At 42.8% G+C, this 19,531-nt stretch overlaps 1 protein-coding gene across 10 annotated transcripts in view; it reads left to right on the forward strand.

Annotated features, from left to right (window-relative positions):
* Window positions 1–19,531, forward strand: part of LOC109631575 (cytoplasmic dynein 1 intermediate chain 1) — a 53,192-nt gene that overhangs the window by 31,309 nt on the left and 2,352 nt on the right. For all 10 annotated transcript variants that reach the window (XM_069516933.1, XM_069516930.1, XM_069516931.1 and 7 more), the window contains exons 12-17: window positions 7,905–8,051; window positions 9,670–9,783; window positions 10,275–10,408; window positions 10,862–11,006; window positions 15,517–15,657; window positions 18,955–19,080. In XM_069516933.1, coding sequence (XP_069373034.1) covers window positions 7,905–8,051; window positions 9,670–9,783; window positions 10,275–10,408; window positions 10,862–11,006; window positions 15,517–15,657; window positions 18,955–19,080 — 807 coding nt within the window. The remainder of the gene's footprint in view (window positions 1–7,904; window positions 8,052–9,669; window positions 9,784–10,274; window positions 10,409–10,861; window positions 11,007–15,516; window positions 15,658–18,954; window positions 19,081–19,531) is intronic.

Consider the following 19,531-nt stretch of genomic DNA (forward strand, 5'->3'; position numbering starts at 1 on the left):
GTAAAGGGGCTACTGCTGCTGTGCCTTTCCCCACATCACGGCCGTCCCAGCAGTTGAACCCATCATCGCCCCGTCCCAGTTGGGTCCAATCTTGTAACTTCACACCAGTCTCTCAAGTGGGCAAAGTCCGACCACATTAAAGGGCCTGTTTGACTTAAAACCTCTGCCGAAACCCCCAAACCACACGCCTCTCTGCAGCAACCCCCGCCGCTACTGTCATATCCCATCGGACTCAGTCATATTTTTATTAATATCTCGCTGCCGAGCGTCGCTCCAAAGGCCTTTGGCACTTTCAGAAAGGTTGAGTAAGAGAAGTGGAGCAGCCAGGGAGGAGAGTGAGTGAGTGGGAGAGAACAGAGAGAGAGAGAGTACGAACGAGAAGCAGGAGCATTATTTACAAGCTTTATCCGAGATGGAACCCATGTGAAGCAGCATTGTGTCCAAAAGCTTAACAGAGAAATCCTCTAAGTGCTCACTGAGCAGATGGCTAAGACTGTGTGACTGTATTTGATTTGTGGCATATGACACAGATGTAGCTACTGGTGAGGAACATTCAGGGCTCTATTTTAACAATCTTGTAAGTACATGGTCTAAAAGTCATGGAGCAAGTGCATTTTGGCTGCAAGGCTGCATTGTCAGGTGCAATGTTTCAAAAGGTTTATCAGTCTTCTGATTATTCATTGGTGTTGTTTTAAAAAGCGCAATAAACTAGAAGGACTATCCCCCAAACGTCTAAAATCAAGGTGTGGTTGGACATTAATGGATTGCTGTTATTGGCAGATAGAAAGAAAAAGCTTCTCTGCAGAGGAAACAATTCTGCTCATGTGTGGAGTGAAAGTGCACAAGAAAACCATCTCCAGCAACAGTAGGATTCCAAACACACACAGTTGTACACCAGCAATGTGCGGGCACATATTTCTATCTTGTTAATGCATCCTTTAAATAACAGTGAAATCCTGCGTCACTGACTTCAGACCAGGTTTATTTTTGTCAGTTTTCTGTTTTCTGCTGCCTCAACACAGAGATGTGCCAACAACATGCGCCTGACCACAACTCTCTCAAGACCAACACGCCCATTGGTACTCAGAGTGCATTCGTATTTAACTATGTGGCTGCCGGATGGGACAATGACAACTGTGTATGTCAGCATAGCAAAGACTCTTGTGTTGAGCATTGTGCCACTTGCAGCTCGTGTAACGTAGAGCCTGTAGAGGGATGTGTAAACTGGATTCAATTGTACAACTTTGACTTTACTGATTGAAGTCACATTATGTGTAAATGGCCATGTAATGAAATAGAGAAACATAAACCTAATTTGTTATATCATGTACTAATATGGTGCGGCAGAAGCAGACAGTTCCTCCCAGGCTGCCATGGTTACAAGTGTCGGTTGAAAATTCAGTTGAAAAAATGGAATTCTGGAATTACTGAAACAGAATTTGGATCAGAGAAGAATTGAACGGAGATCTGGGTGGTTGAGTTGAACAAGCATTATATTTATAACACGAATCCAACATTAAAGCCGCAAACCAGCAAAAGTGAAAATATGAGCCGAGCAAACAAACAAGATATGGAAAGTAAAGGGAGAGGAGCTGCAGAGGGGAGAGAGTGAGGGAGAGAGAGAGAGAGAGAGAAAGGCCTGTTTGTGCTCCGAGAACCTCCTCCTCCTCGTGCTTTCACTCCGGCAAACCCTCATTCTTTGCTCGGTGAAATGGAGACTGGGCTTGGTATTTCTCTCTCCTTGCCAGAAACCGCAGAGTGACAAAATCCGTGGGGTGTCATAAACGAGCAAAGCCGGGGGGAGAGAGGGAGGAGAAAGGTGGTTGCAGGGGTGGGGGGTGGGCAGAGGAGGGAGAAGGGATGCAAGAGAAAGACAGTGGGATCCATCTGGTCCTGATAAGGCAAGAGTGGAAAACACATGTGTGCGGTGAGCGAAGTGGGGGGAAGACGGGATGGAGCATGGATCTACTTTGGGACGATATACTGTCTGTTGTGCCCTATCAGCCCCCCACCTCCCTCGTCTCTCCCCCCCTTTCTTCTCACCACAGCACTCCTCCTCCGTCTCTACCTTCCCGAGTCGACTCGAGCAACAGTTTGTTGCCCGAGGAAAAGAACGAGAGAAAGAGAGGAGGAGGCAACAAAGGAGGGAGTGTTCCCCTCTCTCTCCGACTCTGTCATTCCTTCAAATCTCCCTAATCCCTCGCTGGGTGCCATCTTTCATCACTGCCTACCATGTGTGTATTATCCTCTACAGAACACTTCCCATTAATATAATAAGGGCTGCCAGAAGCACTTAGCCTTGTGAGCCTGTGTGAGATATGGTAGATGATACTTTGTGTGGGTGAGGTTCTCCCACACACACACAGACAAGCAGACCTTGCCCGAGGAAAGAAATGAAACCCACTATTCTAACTGTGAAAGTGTCTCCCCCGGAAAACTTTCACAATTCATCTCAGGCCACATGCTCCAAAGTGACTGTCGCCGCTGCTTTTTCTTCTGTCACTCCCCCTCCCCTCCCATCACCTCCACATCCTCTTAGTCTGGGCTGGCAGGAGATGACTTGGCAGGTGTCTGACCCGCGCTGCATGTGAGATGAGAACCATACACAGAACCACTCTGCGTTTTGGAAATGAAAAGTGGGGCTCAGTGGTGAGTCAGCCCCGATATGGAGATGCAATCACAGCAGGAGTAACGCCGACACGAGAGTTGTTGAGGTGTTATTTAGACAGATGTGGTGCGTGTATGACTGGTATGTCCAGGCTTATGAATGTGAAATGCTGCAGGGGGGGGGGGGGTGTATGTGCCTGCATCTGATTTAAGGGAAAACTTCCACTTTATGGGAAGTAGACTATTGTTAGACGCTCATCTATATACAGAGTTACATGAGAAGGTCTGTGCCACTCCTGTGTCTGCTGCTCTACAGCTAACAACCAGCTCCGCAGCTCTGTCCAAAACATTTGTGTTGACTAATGTACCGATTCATGAACCAGTGGAGTGTCCATGGCCTGTCAGCTGTCCAGGCTGCTACTATCCAGTCATGTAACTTTTGGCTATAGGAACTCCATACATCCTCCGTCCATCCATCCATCCATCATTCATTCTTTTAACACTCTTATTTCTTCTTCTTTATTTTGGCATTTTGGACACTGCACTCTTCCTCACCATGTTGCGTTTGAAATTGCCTGTATTTGAGGTCAATGGCAGCAGTGCCTCATAAATTAATGAATAAAAAGTTGAGGAAAAGACATGAACATCCAGCTTCCAAAAATTCAGCTCTAAATTCAGTCAATAATTTCCTACATGACATCTAAACCCATCAAACAGTTCCCCAAGAGCTTAAATCATAAACTTCTTCATGGTGCGGGACAAATTGATCTTATTTCAGCGCCTAATGACATCCAGTGTATCTAAGAGGTCTAACTCCAAAGCATATGTGCAGATTTGACATGTGATTAGAAGCATTTAGCGAGAATGGCTTTTCTTCTGAGTCCAAGTCGTGGCTGGCCGGCGCCTCGAACTGCAGGATCGGGACGAAGTTGGGCTAATTTTCAGTAGCTCTCTCACTAAGCCTGACAGTACATGAGGGAATGATGGCGTAAACTGTGGTTTCTTAAAAAATGGGACTCGGAGTTTAGTCAGAATTTAAAGATGCACAGTGATAAGATCAGGGGTTAAACCAACATATGGAGCAAATGAAGGGGTCTCTTTTTTCAGCTTGTTTCTCATGTGAGATGTTTAGGGTGAAAACTTGTGGAAGAAATCAAAAGACTGTTGGGATGTTTTCTGTTTTTGTGTTTATATGTTTGTGGATTAGTTTCCTATAAATCTTTAATGGTGTTAATCATTTTGATAAGATCATATAGATACAGGTTTCTGTTGTGAAGATAATTTAAAAACTCATCATCATGGTTACTACTGTAATGCTTCAGGCAAACAGATCAGCCCTTACTGGTCAGCATTGGTGATAAAATGCTCTCTCTATTTTTTCATCGCCGGCTCCTGGCTGCATCTATTTGGTCTGTTTGGAAACCTCTGATTCACAGACTTAACTTAACCCAACAAAGAAACACAATCTGCTTGGCATAAGTGTGTGAGTGGGTGTGACAGGATCAGTCTGGCTCATCGTTCGGCACAAAATATAACAAGTAATAATATAAAACTGAAGGAGACATGTATCTGCTTTGAGTACTTCTACCTTAATTACTTACTAAGTACAAACATTTACTTAACATTTTTAATATTAAATGTGTTTATCATGTATCCGATAATAATAATTTTAATTATATTGTCAGCTATGAAACTGGGAAACTATATTCTCTGAGATGATTTTCAGACTCTGCTCAGAGTCCTTCAGTCTCTTCCAGGTTTAGTGTCTCTGCTCTCTGACGACTGATGAATGGTTTCAGCGGTGAGTTGTACCTAGTTAGTACTTTAGTTCATGTGTGTTTCTGTGAACTTGGATGACAAGGAGGGCAGCACTTGGGTTTTATTAGCCCACTGATGGAGTCTGGGGGAACCGAGCTCAGACAGGAGCCTGTCAGACGACCACAGAGGGCAAAGATCATCCCAACATTCTGAGATTTTCAAAGTCATCAAGTTCACAGCAGAGTCTACCACATGGAGCGTGTGAAGTTTTATTGTCTTTCAGTCATTTTTGGACTAGTCCCTAAATCAGTAGGTCAGGATAGTTTAGACTTTTTTTCCCTTTTACCAGTTACAGTTGTGTGAACTCCAGAGATTCTTTTAATACACTTACAGGTGACTTTAATGTAGATACTCCTTCAGAATAACCCTGTTAAGGCAACAATTGTAGAAATGCCTGGTGAGACCATCAGATCTTGTGCACTAACACATGCTAATAAGCCCAAAAGGCTTGATGCCTTTTTATCTGACAGTGTAAATAAACATTTTGGAGAGTGCCTCCCCTGTGGCTGAGGAGCGACTTTATTTTTACCCCCAGAGTTCAGTTTATTTTGAGTCTTGACATTTGAAGCGACTCTGTTCGTCTAGAAGCCGTGACTCCTCAGGAGAAACACAAAAAAGGAAAAAAGAAAGAGAGAGAGTGTGCAGTGTTTTCTTTCCCTCTGGTTTGTTTTCCAGTCTCCTTTCAAAATGAACTGGGGTTTGGAGTTGGCTGCTTCACACATGGTGTGGTGGAGGGGATGGAGGGAGAGAGGGAGAGGGAGGGAGGGAGGGAGGGAGGATGAGAAGTGAAAAAAGAAATGAAAAATAAGACAAATGTTTTACTGTGGTAGATTTTTAGATTCTCTCAGTCTCCACCAGATCGTCATATCTAACCACTGTGAGCCAAATGTTGAGTGAACAGTTATTTTGAATAGATGAAGCAGTTTGTCTCACTCATCCCAGTTAATTACTTTTTGGATTTACTTTTAGTAGTTTGTAATAAACCTGAACAACTTTGACATTATGAGATACTGGACTGAAAAATGTGTTGTTACTGACGTTAGATTCAACACAAGAGTAAAACTCAACCTTAAAACTTCTGATGTGAAAAACAACTCTGTTCCTCTCACGTGTAAATCATTTCAGTCTATTAGAGGTGAACCTTTCAACCGTCTTTCACCTGGGGGCCCCACATGGAACCAAACCGGGGTGTATGACCCTGGTGTCCATACAGTCTCCTGCACATACCCCATCATGGAATTTAGGGGGATTCTCAAAAAATGTCAATGCAGTGGACTGACATAATCATCCCCTCTGATTTTGTTGCTGTTGTGACGCCCCCGCCTGTTTTGATTAAACTTGAAAGGAAGGAGCCTTTCACCAAAACCACCATGAAAAAGCCAAACTACAGTTTACAGCTGCACATGAGGACAAAGATCGTACTTTATGGACAAATGTTCTCTGTTCTGATGAAACAATAACGTAACTGCTTGTGAAGCAGCATTATCGTGCTTCACTCAGGAAGGACTGGCACACACAAGGGGTACTCGGTAGTTACTACTTTATTATGAGTAGTCAGTAGTTTTTACTTCAAGCGTGTACTCCGTACTCATGAGTCAGATCAAACTCATCTTATAAAACTTGGCCTTCATTTTGATCCACACGTCTGTACAACACAGTTGAGATGCCGTCACTTTGACAACATCTGTCCACAGACATATAAACACCTGTCAAGAACACACACACACCTACACACACACACACACACACACACACACACACACACACACCTCATCCATCAATGCTGCACACTTATTCTCAAATATAATGTGATAATAAATCATCACTCTGCTGTTACTCTGACATTTCTCATTATCAAATAAAGTATGATCTCAACTGACGGTGAATGTTGATGAGGATGAAGTAGAAACATGAAGTTAGAGCCAGGCTTCAGGAGGCAGAGAAATGTTTTGATGAATTTAAAGTTGATGCTAAAATCTGAGATGTTGATCTACATTTAGCACCATTAATGATTTTTTACTCCAGACTCCTAACCAATAAGGATTATTATAGTGATCATTAAGTTAATCAAAGATCAGTCTTGGAGCCCATCAGGTATCATCTCAAGAAGAATTAGCCGCTGGAGGCAACGGCCAATATTTTGCAGCTGCCAGTGTAGACGGGGGACTCCATCTTAGGTTCCCTTTGTTTACAGTCTGACTAGTTTCTTTATATCACATCAGTCAAATACTTCAAAACTTTTTCTAATTGTTTTAGGTCGAAATCTTCTCCATCACCTTCAGATTCTTTATATTCACATGTAGAATCTGTTTATAGAGATTAATCAAATATAAACGTGTAACTGGTTCGAATCAAATTCTTAAATTCATGTTCACTTTAGCGTGACGATCTATTTAACAGCCTATTACAACTGTAAGTATCATTAAGCTTTAGCACATTTGAAATAAATCACACGTCGTCATCGCTTTGTTAATGCACTGATTTACTGGGAGGATTCAGATAATAAATGACAAGATTGTCTCCAGACACAGTCTCAGAGCTGTTGTCATAACAACACAATGTGTGACATATCATTTTCGGGAACACTAAACCTGTCAACAATATCTACGGCTGCATTAGGCAACAATTCGTTTTGCGAAATGATCCCTGCATGTTGTTATAGTTTCACTGTTTTTAATTGTGATTTGTGTCTCGGAGCTTCTTGTTGACTGCTCTCTTGGCCCCGTCGATCCTGTAAATTAACTTAATGTGCTGCTTTACCAGATGGATGGATGGATGGATGGAGGTTCAAATTTGTCAATGCACAACACCACTCGCCCTCCTGTCGCTCCACGTAGCTGAAACTTTTTCTCATAACTCCTCAGCACTGATGCTCCGGTGGCTCTGGGTCAGGAGAGGCGAGCTGATGCACACAGGAGCCCATATGGGACAAGCAGCGATGAGGAACCAAAACTCAATAAACACGGTCACTGGGGAGGGATGGAGTTCAAGGGTGCGCTTGTCATGATGGAGGCTACAGTGAGCGCTCCAGTGGCTGCTGGGGTTTTGATGCTGTAATGTGAAACGGCTGCGGGAAAGAAGACTACAATTCCCCTCTTTGTCCGGTCTCCGCCCCAGCATCAGCCCTCTCCCCTCTCCTCGGCGGACCCTCTCCGTAGCCAAACTCATCATCTCCTTCTCTCCGTCTGTCTCCCCCCATGTCTGCCACCCATCACGACGCCTTGATCACTCGTTCTCACTCATGCTCCGTCTAGCATTACTGTCCTCGCTTCATATGTTTCTGTGCTCTTTTCTCACCGTCTCCTGTTTTATCTTGACGTCTTATCTGAGCAAACTATTCCTCTACTCACCATCTTCCTCCTTCTGTCAGTTCATGATAAACGTTTTCCTTAAACTTTCCAATAAAATAACCTCACACCACAGTAACATTCAGTGGATCTCTCATCCTCTCCCCCTCTCTCTTCTTCTCTCTTCCTCAGTCTCCAGTGGTGTCTGTGGGCTTCGCTAGGTTTCATCCCAACCTGGTGGTGGGGGGTACGTACTCGGGGCAGATTGTGCTGTGGGACAACCGCAGTCACCGTCGGACGCCCGTCCAGAGGACTCCCCTGTCTGCTGCTGCACATACTGTAAGGCTGGATCCCTGTATCAGTGTAACATATAGTCTAAATCTGGAGCTGACTTCAAATCAAAACAGAAAACAACAGATATTTTACTGTTTTAGAAATGTATTAATGTATTTGTCAACATGTGTACATGTATCTGCTGCTGTAAAGCACCCAGAAGTGGAGGCTGGTGTATGTACATGAACATTTGGAATTTCATGGTTTTTCAGTCACTGAAAAATATTTTCTGGCATTTTATTGGCTAATTAATTAAGTTACAACAATTAAAATTAATTGTCAGTTTCAGCTCAAGTTGCAGCTGATTTGAAATGCTGAAATAAGCTTTGACCTTTCGGAAAAAGAACTCCCTGGTGCGCTCTAATTATTTGCATTAAAAACAACATATTACAGTGATTTTGTGGCAACACGACGAAGTGTTGAGTTAAAAACTACGAGTTAAAGCTCTCGCCACTTTGGTTACGGATTGATTTTAACAACGTGATTAGACATGCATGACTCGGGGAAAAATATCCCACGGTATGGTTGGTAGATGGTAGGTATGAAGAGTTTTACATTAAAAAAAGATTAGTGATGATCAGGATTGTGTGAGTGTGTGTGTGTGTGTGTGTGTGTGTGTGTGTGTGTGTGTATGTGTGGTGGGGGGGCAATCTAATGAATACAACATGTAATCATATTTTAATGTATTTGATAAAGCAGGATTAGACAAAATCACAGATTTTCATGACGAATAATGAAATCTGCAGCTTTGAGATTATTATTACAAAAGACACAAACACACACATACACACACACACAAGGTTCATGGGAGCAGTCATACTTCAGATAAACAGCTCAGTCTAGACTCTTGACAAATTACTGACCAACAAACTATCAATATCCTAAAAGCTGTAGCTGTTTATGATTACAGATCACTCACACACACACACACACACACACACACACACACACACACACACACACACACACACACACACACACACTCACACACACTCACACACACACACACACACACACACACACACACACACACACACACACTGCTGCATGCTGTAGGTTTAAGTTTCTGTGGACAGTAATGAGGCTGCTGGGCTCGTCCTCTCCTCTCTCACTGAGTCCAGACAGCTAACATGGCCCTGATTGCTGAATGGATTCTTTGTTCAGCCCAGTACACAAATCAATTACTACCCAGTAATGACATAATGGTTTCACACACTCCTGTGGATGTGGACAACGGTGCGTGTCCCAGACATTCAGTCACTCGAAAGGACGACTACACAGCGGCACTGACAGGTGTTTACTAATAACATCATGTGCTTAAAATGATGTGATCAAGAATATGTTTAACATCGAACTGTTTTTATAAATACGAGCAAATGAAATTATTCATTTATTTCATTTGCTCAGGCCTGAAAAGCCTCGAATCATCCAAATATTATTTCACAAGACAGAGAAATCTTAATGCCTCTAATCTCACTGATGATTATGATTTATGATCGTCACCATTTCAGTAGGAATAATTGTGATTATTTGTGAGTCAGATGATGTTTATATTACAGGTATAATGGCACAAGTTTGCATTCCCATTCATATCATCCATGTGTGTTCATGTGTGTTTGTGTAGCACCCGGTGTACTGCGTGAACGTGGTCGGCACCCAGAATGCCAACAACCTGATCACAGTGTCCACGGACGGCAGGATGTGCTCCTGGAGTCTGGACATGTTGTCGCAGCCGCAGGTACACACAACACAACACGCAGTCCACTCACACATTATCTACTCACCACTACCGATAGAGTGGGGGTGAAGTGTCTGAGTCCACTAAACACTTTTGGAGTTTCAGGGGTAAACAGTGTTGCAGCCAAATCCAATACAATTGAAGTCAATGGCGACCGATTCTTTGAACCTAAAAAAAAAACATAACACGCCTCCATACTGCTCCTGTGCATACATCCAAGTGACCGCAAGCCCCAACATTCAAATTTCACTCAAAACAGCCTCATTTAAACTGATCCTCCTCTAGAGCTGAGTTCACATGTGGATCATAGAGGACATTCAGGCAGAAAACGTGGTGCAAATGACATTTTTTCTCTTGCTTTTTTTACTTTTGAAGAAGTTGTCACCAAAAACTGATAAATCAGACCTGCAGTTCCACGTGTACAGTATTTTCTTTAACTGTTGATGTGTGTGTGTGTGTGTGTGTGTGTGTGTGTGTGTGTGTGTGTGTAGGAGACCATGGAACTGGTGTACAATAAATCCAAACCGGTGGCGGTGACAGGCATGGCCTTCCCCACGGGAGACGTTAACAACTATGTGGTGGGGAGTGAGGAGGGCACAGTTTACACTGCATCCAGACATGGCAGGTTGGTACACACACACACACACACACACACACACACACAGGAACACTCAAACAGAGTGACACATATATTTGTATAGTGAGTGTTTACTGGGGCTTTTTAGTCTTTATTTCATTTTGTCAATTTTCATGTTCTAGAGTTACAGTGTTACACTAAAATAACTGTAAAAATAAACATTTAGGAAGCCAAGGCATGTTGAGGTTTTTCTCAAGCAATTATATAACTGTGTGGATTTTGCTTTGTACTGAAACATTACATTTGGACTGAGATTAAATGGTTTCACTTGACAGAATGTTTTGCTTGTTTTAAGGAAAATGTATTTAATTTAAAGAGTCAATCATTTTAATTCAATCAAATCCCATTTATGTGCTGTAGATTTGTTTTTCCAGTGAGACACAAACCCTCTCACTGCATTGTTGATCATAGAAGTTATGGATTTTTGTCATCCCTCTGTAGTAAGGCAGGTATCTGTGAGATGTTCGAGGGCCACCAGGGGCCGGTGACGGGCATCAGCTGTCACAGCGCAGTGGGCACGGTTGACTTCTCCCACCTCTTCATCACATCGTCATTCGACTGGACTGTCAAACTCTGGAGCACCAAGGTATTGTTTTCTTATTGTGTGTGTGTGTGTGTTAAAGAGAGGATGTTTGGGGGGTTGAATGTGGACTTTGAGGGGCTGCAGAAAGAGAAAGTGTGTGTGTGTCAGGGATGAAGCTGACTACAGCAGGTGAGCAACTTTGTTAAATTCAGTCTCTAACCACATGTGTGACTGTGTCTGGAAATGTTGGTGGTGAGTTCTGTTACTGGGTATATGAATATTCTGTGTGTGTGTGTGTGTGTGTGTATGTGTGTGTGTCATCTTTCCATTTAGTTTCGTCCAGTAGTTTTTGTGTAATCCCGCTAACTAACAGAGAAACCAACTAAAGAGGTAACAACACAGTTTGTGTTTGTTGTGTTGAAATCTTAAAAATCCCCTGACTCAGAGCAGCAGACTAAACAGTTCTGTCACTGAGTCACTGACAAGCTGAACTCTTTGCTGCAAGCCACATCATTGTGGATCACTGGGTAGTTTAACCTAACTGCAGGTACAGTGGGTTTGACTCAGAGAGTGGGTCTTCCTCCTCTCGCTGGTTTGCCACTCAGGACATTTGTTCTTTTAAATGGATGCAATTAATTTCAATTTGGCTGCATTTTAGCAGCAACACAAACCAAACAGTCACTGTTCCAGTCAGTGAGTGACAGAGAATAGAGAAATTAGGATTAGGCTCATGTGAGACACTGTGTTGTGTTAATAAAGCAGAGAACTAAAGATTGATGAAAGAAGGAAGGAAGGATGGAAAGAAATCAGTAGAACTGTTGTTTGAGTTGTCATTTACTTACTTGTCAAGTTCCTGGAAGGGTGCGTTTGATTTATTGTTCCCATCCCTGCCACATTTGTGGACAGACACCCTATTCAAGAAGGACAGAAATCAACAACAATAATATAAATAATTTGATGATGTAAAAATATAACTAATGTCTAACAATGTAAAAGAGAGATTGAAATGTCTTTTTAACCCTCAGTGTTGAAGTTCAGGGTTGTTATGATTATTAAATGATGAAATTACGGGAAAATAAAGAGTAATTTTCATTTTCTGGCTGCAGGACTCATGGAAATAAACAAGGGGCCAGTAATGCTCTGATCTAGTGGCCAAGTGGGCCGGTGGTGAGAAAAAAAGTTTACAGTCACTGTACAGTTTTCATACTTTCATACTTGGCTGTGACAGGCAGCAAAGATGAATTTTCGCCTTTGCTTTGCATTCAGCCGCTCCATAAGTCATGTGCGAAGGGTCCCGTGACACATATTAAAACATTTCTGTGGATTTTCATTAGAGGAGCGTGTTATTATTCAGGATCTGGGAATTCCCTTTCCTTTGAGGGACACCACAGGAATGTGTCTGTCTCTTATCCCACATAACCCATGTTTGTATGTGGGCAGGCGGAATACCTGCGTGTATGTACAGTATGTGCGTGTGTACGTGTAAACACAGACACACCACACACGCCTCACGTACACCTTGAGCAAGCTGCCGTTGCTTACCTAAGACTCCCTTGAGGTTTGCCTTCAACCCACCAATCACAGCGATCCCTAACTACTGTAACTCACACACACACACGCTTGCTGTGGATTCACACAAACGTTTGCCCCCGCAGTTCAAAAAGGCCGTTGCACAGAAGTCTGCTGATGTTTTTACACTCAGCGGTGCAAATACTGTGGTTAGTGAAAACATTTGGAGTCAGCCAGAGTGTGACGACGTCGTGACAGCTGGGAGTGGGGCTCATAATTGTGCAGAACTTGAACCGTCTTGCTCTCTTGACCCTCAAACCAGCGTCTACATGTGATTGGACGGAGCATAATCATTCTACTCTTGAGTTAATTGAATGGCTGCGTCACTGTCGGTTCAGGTGATTGTTTATGAGCGTTGATAATAATTTCAGACAAGCGTGTGTAGATCCGTTTGGAAAAGAGGAAAAATGTAGATTCAGTCCTGGTGTTTTTGTAAGAAACAGCTTCAGAACAAATGTATCATAATTTCTAATACGAGGACGTCTCAGTCCTCAGTATGTGGTTATTAGATCTGCTGTGAACTAACGCGGTGTCTGTGACGCACATGCAGCTGAGATGGTTCCACTCCTGCTGCTCCTGAGAGATGGTTTGAAACCTTTTAGAAAAATGAGGAGTGAGAGTTTTTCTGTCACAACCTCTGTAATGTTTTCAGAGACAGCAAAAACAAATGAGTTTATGATTGTTGGGCTGCAACATTTTACTTAAGTAAAAGTACAAATAAATAGACAAAAATGTATGTGCTTACTCTGTTATATATCTCTTTTTAATATATATAATTTATGTAATAATAATAATATATTGTCTGAGTCTCGGCTTCTTCCAAATCCACCTCAGATGTTTCATTACAAGTGACGATGCCGCGGGGGAGGCAGGGTCTAATGTTTCCTGCCCGCTCTGATTGGATGAGTGGCTCAATTTCCTTCTTGTTATTGATTACTTTTTAATTAATAAGTAAAACAAATCTACATGTAACACAATGTATTGTGAAAATTTAGTAGAGTAGAAAGTTCTGTAGTGGCTGATATACGTGAAAAGTACCTGAAGTACAGGAAGAATGTACTTAAGTATTGAACTACATGTACTTTGTTATATCACAACACTTCTGGATTGTAATTTATAGTTTGTCTTATATCGTGAGGTTTCTGCCAGCGTGGTTGTGACGGACAAAAATTTGGAAGAATAATTTTTTAGCATCAATATCCTGAGAATGAAGCGCTTCACTGACCTTGAGACGTGGCAGACCAATGAAACGTCATGTCAACAAATCGTCATTCTGCTTTGATGGTGCCGAGCAGTTTCCTGTGCATCAGTGATGGTTTCCAGTTCAAACGAGCCAGAAAATCGCCGGCTTCTCAGCACAGGGAAGATAATAACAAGCAGTTACTTCACACGCGGCGCCACAAGGATTAAGCTTCATTTTGAGATTAACTTTAAGACTTGTTGCTGCAGATTATTTACCTAAATCACCTCATTTAAGAAAGCTAGATTATGGACAGATGACAGTAAAACAGTAGTTTACATGTTCAGCAGTCGGTTGAAAGGAAGAGGACGTTATTCATCTTATCTCCTACGTTATATATTATTTGGACTTGTAATCGAGCACTGACGCATTTCACATCTTCGGCTCGAAATGAAATACAGAAGGAAGTTAGACTATCAAAATAAAAGGCTGTTTAATGTGCAACTAGTTGACGTGGAACACTCTGGAGTCAGAGGAGCGAAGTCAAACTGAAATGGGACTAAAACAAGGGGAGAGAGAAGTGGGGGGGCGACATAAACAGAGATCACTCAGCTGATCGAATGTAGAGACATTGGGGCGGAGAAAATGACCTCTGGTGTCACCTCGTCAGCTGGAAAACAGGTTCAATCGAGGCTTGAAATTGGTTCGGCACTGTTTGTGTGCGTGTGTGTGCAGCTCTACCTATCTGCAGGTCTCTGAGACCTTCAGAACAACTGCGGAGTGATAGAGCAAAGGTGAAGGAGGAAAAAAAACAGAGAGGAGGAGGAGGAGAGAGAGAGAGAGACAACATTCCTTCATTTGCTTTTCCAGCCAACCTGTCTCCTGTCCTCCACCCCTCCCTCTTTACCTGTCAGGAATGCAGTTAGTGAGCCTGTGGAATCCTAACAGCCAGTCTGAGGGATGGGGATGCACACACACAGACACACACACACATATGCATATTGAGCTGTTTTCCCATTATGAGTAATAATGGAAACATCATTTTAATACGCTTTCACTAATTTGTTCCATAACCTGGGATCATGACATAAATTGACAAAATAATAAATCAGTGACATATTTGAACCCCGTTTTTTTTTTTATCCTCCTCTGCTTTTGGGCTCCATAACTTCAAATTGATAGATTGTCTAAATTAATTATCTTATCACACATCACTATTATTGTTTCTTTTTGCCAATGAGTAATAAAAAGTTAGAGTTAGTCCAGAGATCACTCACAAGTTTATTTTCTAAATCTATAAAATACCTTTTTCTACTTTTAAAATTTGATATTGGTATTGACCTAAAAAAAGCAGTGTTGTTCAGTCCACGCACGCACATACACACACACACACTCATACACACACACACACACACACACACACACACTCATCCTTTTTGCAGAGCCCCTTCCTCCGTTTCCATTGTCCACCCCTCCTGTTCCTCTCGTTTCCCATCCCTCTCTCTCCCTCTCTCTCTCAGACAGCTGTTGTGTTGAGGTTACAGTACACCTTGTGGAGGGGCCCTCCCTTTCATCTCTCCCAGCGGTTTTATGGCGCTGTGTGAATGTGCGAGGCTTTTTAATTAGGCTCTGCACCCAGACAGGCCCCAAGGCTGAGGCAGCGCCACTCTGTCTGAAGCTTGCTCACTCCCTCACTCCATTCCTTCCTTCTCTCTCCCTCTTTCTTTTCTTTCTAGTGTGTCACCTACTGTAATCCCCAATTCTCTCTATTTCTCTCTCCACTGCTTGTTATCTTACACAGATTATAACTTTTCTCTGTTTTAGCAAAACAAGCCTCTTTACTCGTTTGAGGACAACGCAGACTACGTGTATGATGTCATGTGGTCACCTGTGCACCCCGCCATCTTCGCCGCCGTGGATGGCATGGGCCGCTTGGACCTGTGGAACCTCAACAATGACACTGAGGTAGGTGTGTGTGAGTGTGTGTGTGTGTGTGTGTGTGTGTGTGTGTGTGTGTGTGTGTGTGTGTGTGTGTGTGTGTGTGTGTGTGTGTGTGTGTGTACCTGTCAGTGGATATTGGTCATTATGAGTGTTTTGTTTTTAGTGTTGACGTGCGTGTGTGTGTTTGGTGTCCTCAGGGTCCTTTGCTGAGCCTCATCCTCAGCCCCGAACCGCACAACCAAACACCCTCCCATTAGCCCCACCCCCCGCCGCCAACCCTTCCACATCCCTTCCTCTACACACACACACACACACACACACACACACACACACACACACACACACACACACACACACACACACACACGATATTCAAGATTCCACTGTGGGCGTTTCCCACAGACCTCGCTTTAAATCAAGCTCTGTGACATCTCCTCATCCCGGCTCCCAGCCAATCCTGTGAACATTCCTGCAACCTCTGTCCAACGTTCAGGCAACCTCAGGACCCCACCTCCCCCGTCCCGTCGTCCCTCCCACACTGAGTCCCATCAGTGAAGCGCACAGATGTGCAGGAGACCACGAGCCCCAGCCCTCAGTCCGCAGTCCCAGGCTGCAGATGAAAATAATCAAAGGAGAAAGTTCAGGACAGAGGTTGAGAACCTCAGAGCTGTGGGGCAACATTTATTTTAAGATGAGAGCCTCTATGGCCAGTAAATAACAGATCATCGTATTCTTCAGTTTGTGTGGAGGATGTTAAATAGTAAATAAAACATATCAACACTCGGAGAAGGCCACTTTATCTGAGATCAGATACACATGTACGGTGAAATGGTCTGCTTATATTAAACTCTGACACAATATCCATTTGCTGATACAGCTGAAAGGAATATTTGTCCCTGTTCAGTAACTGGATAAAGATCACGCTCCTAAAACGTACTTTGATTCATTATCCACACCACAGTTCACCTGTTCATAGATATGAGCACTCAACGTATGATATTATGTTGTTTCTCATAAATATCTCTCTGTATTATTTCTTCAGAGATTCACAAAAAACAAACGTTTTGTGTAAATCCGCAGTGTGAACTGCGTGAAACACACAAACCAACAGGGTGAAGGTGAGGCCACTGTTAGACAGGTTTAAGTCTTTGATTTATTTTCTTTTGGTCGTGTATTGATTTAAGGCAATAGCTTCATATTCAGGGAAAACACTTGTTCACTTTCTTGGCCTATGATAGATGAGCAGATCAAAAACTCGCTCAAATCAAAAGTTGTCCATAGAATTGAGTCTTGAAACTTATTTCTCTGATCTAAATGGAATGAAAGGAAAACTTGTATTTTTTAATATTTTTATTTTAACAAACAGGAACACGATTGTGTTGATTAAAGAACACTAGACAAATGCAGGCTAATTTTCCCCTTTATTTCCAGTCTTTATGCTAAGCTAATCTAAGCAGCTCCATATGTAACCACACGAACATGAATGTGCTCTCTCGACTCTCAGCAAGAGAGCAGATGTAATGACCGTCTCAAAATGTCGAACTGTTCCTTTAAGAGGAAAGTTGCATTCAGCTGTGAGTCTGTGAACCACACTTTACTACAACTCTCATGGAGGAGGAACCAAACCTTTGATCACTCAGGTAAAAGTAGGGATAAAAGCATCCTCCATTCTCCTTCGCTCTTGGTTTCCATGGAGACAACACCCTTGGTGCCTTCAGCCTTAATACACGTCTGCATCTCTACACATGTTCTCCTCCCTCTCTCACAGATGCTCTTTTGCTCTCACTCATCTCATTTTCCCGCAGCCCCTTCGCACCATACACAAAATGATCAGCGGAGATTTTGAGGGTGAAATCACCTCCATTGTCTCATCTAATCTCTCTTCTTCTTGTTTTAACCCCATCACGCTCGGTCGCTGATCCCATCACCAGCGCTGTGTCTTCCCTCTGCGCCACAGATGGCAATTTTCCCATGGTTCCCTCAACAGCCTTTTCACTGACAGAGGAAGAGTTCATTATCCGCGGCCTAACTCGGCTAACAATGCGCTTTATGAGAAACATTTGCTTAGACACACAAACGGATGTACCAAGCACACGCACACACATAAACACAAACACACATCCAGTCACACACAGGCAGTCTAATAGCAACAGACTTCCATTGTTGCCATCATATTAAAAACACACAGTCATAATGACATTAACGGAGCAGTGGGGCCGCCTGGTTCTCATTTCCACCAACACACACACACGCACAACCAATACACATACAGTAGGGATCCATTGGAGCGGAGCAGTGGAAGCGAGCAGACTAATGGCAGCCAGTCTGTGGTTAGCGCTGCTTTAAATACGCAGGAGCTCGGCGTGTGAGGCGAGCTGATGCCAGGGCCTCTGTCTCCACTGGTGACATGTGTCAGACTCGCCTGCCACATGTCAGGAACAGTTTATGGAAACGCTGCAGATGGTTTTAGGTTTTTAAAGGTGCCATACGAGCGCTGCTGTTTACTAAAAAGAGCATCGGGCTCGGCCACAACAGCAAACACGAGGGCAGTTATTATGTTACATACAGTAAATATAGTCGCGTGTTGATGGAGGAGTTGTGAATTCGACGGCCATGTTTGTTTGACTTCTGCCTCTGTTTTAGGTCTTAATTTGTTCTGTCAGTCACACTGTAATAGAACCATTTTCCAATAAACTTAAAGAAGAATAGTTTAAACAACATTTAGGTCAACAAATAAAAAGTCACCGGGACTGAGAAATGTGAGTGTAGCGCTTTTTTTTTTCCAGTGCATTTTGCAGTTTTTAAATGCAGCTGTTTTGAAACTAACCCACACATTCACTCTTGGCAAACCACAGAGATCATAAATGAAATCTAAAATACCAAACATAGCAGCTGTAAACAGGAAGAGAAAACTACAGCCGTGACAGTCGCTGCCTGCAGGAGGCAGACTGGAGGTGCCAATGCTTTGATGGATGTGTTGGATAATTTCATAAAGGTTTATGAGCGTTCAGAACGATTCACACACTGTTTATACTAATTTCAAAAGTGACGTTTAAAAAACAAGGTGTGATGCAGCTTATGAAAGTGAAAAAGAATATACTGGGTCAGCAACTGAATATAATTTATAAATGTGATGACTACTCAATACTTAATGTTGATATTTAAATACCACAGTATTTAAATCAATACTGTGATGCAGGAGTAAAACTGATGAGATTTTCTAATCTAAATCTGCAGCGTTTTCAACACATTCATGTATAATGAGCAGTTTTGTCCGTGACATGTTTTGATTGAGATATTATTTGTTTAACGCTCCACCAGGTACCAACAGCGAGCGTGACCATTGAAGGAGCATCGGCCCTGAACAGAGTCCGCTGGGCTTCAGGAGGGAAGGAGGTGGCTGTGGGCGACTCAGAGGGCCGAGTGTGGATCTACGATACTGGAGAGGTACAGATACGATTATAACCGTGCTCACATAATAAATTCACCATAAGCGGAAACATACCTTTATACAAAAAAGCGCAGGGTGAGTGCTCTTTGTTTTAAGGTACAGATTTATCATGAGCGAACTACAGAGATCAGAATTTATTGTAGTTTTACCACAGTGTAATGAAACATTTTAGACCCTGTAATTGGATTTAGTGTTCTCCCTAAACATCAGTCACATCTCCTCCCCTTCTCCTGATCTGACCATAATAAGGTGTTGCAGCAAATAGAGAAATTATTTTATAGTGACTGAATCAAGTTTTATATTCCTGCACTTTCTGAGTTTTCATAAAACGAACTGTACTTTCTTGTTTTTCATGTACATGTGGTCGCCTGCGTTTGTTGAAAGACGTGAACTAAAAGAGTAGAAAGAAGTGCATTTTAACGGCAAAACCTCCACATGTACCACAAC

Source organism: Paralichthys olivaceus, chromosome 20 (assembly GCF_024713975.1).
Source record: "Paralichthys olivaceus isolate ysfri-2021 chromosome 20, ASM2471397v2, whole genome shotgun sequence".
Lineage (NCBI taxonomy): Eukaryota > Metazoa > Chordata > Actinopteri > Pleuronectiformes > Paralichthyidae > Paralichthys > Paralichthys olivaceus.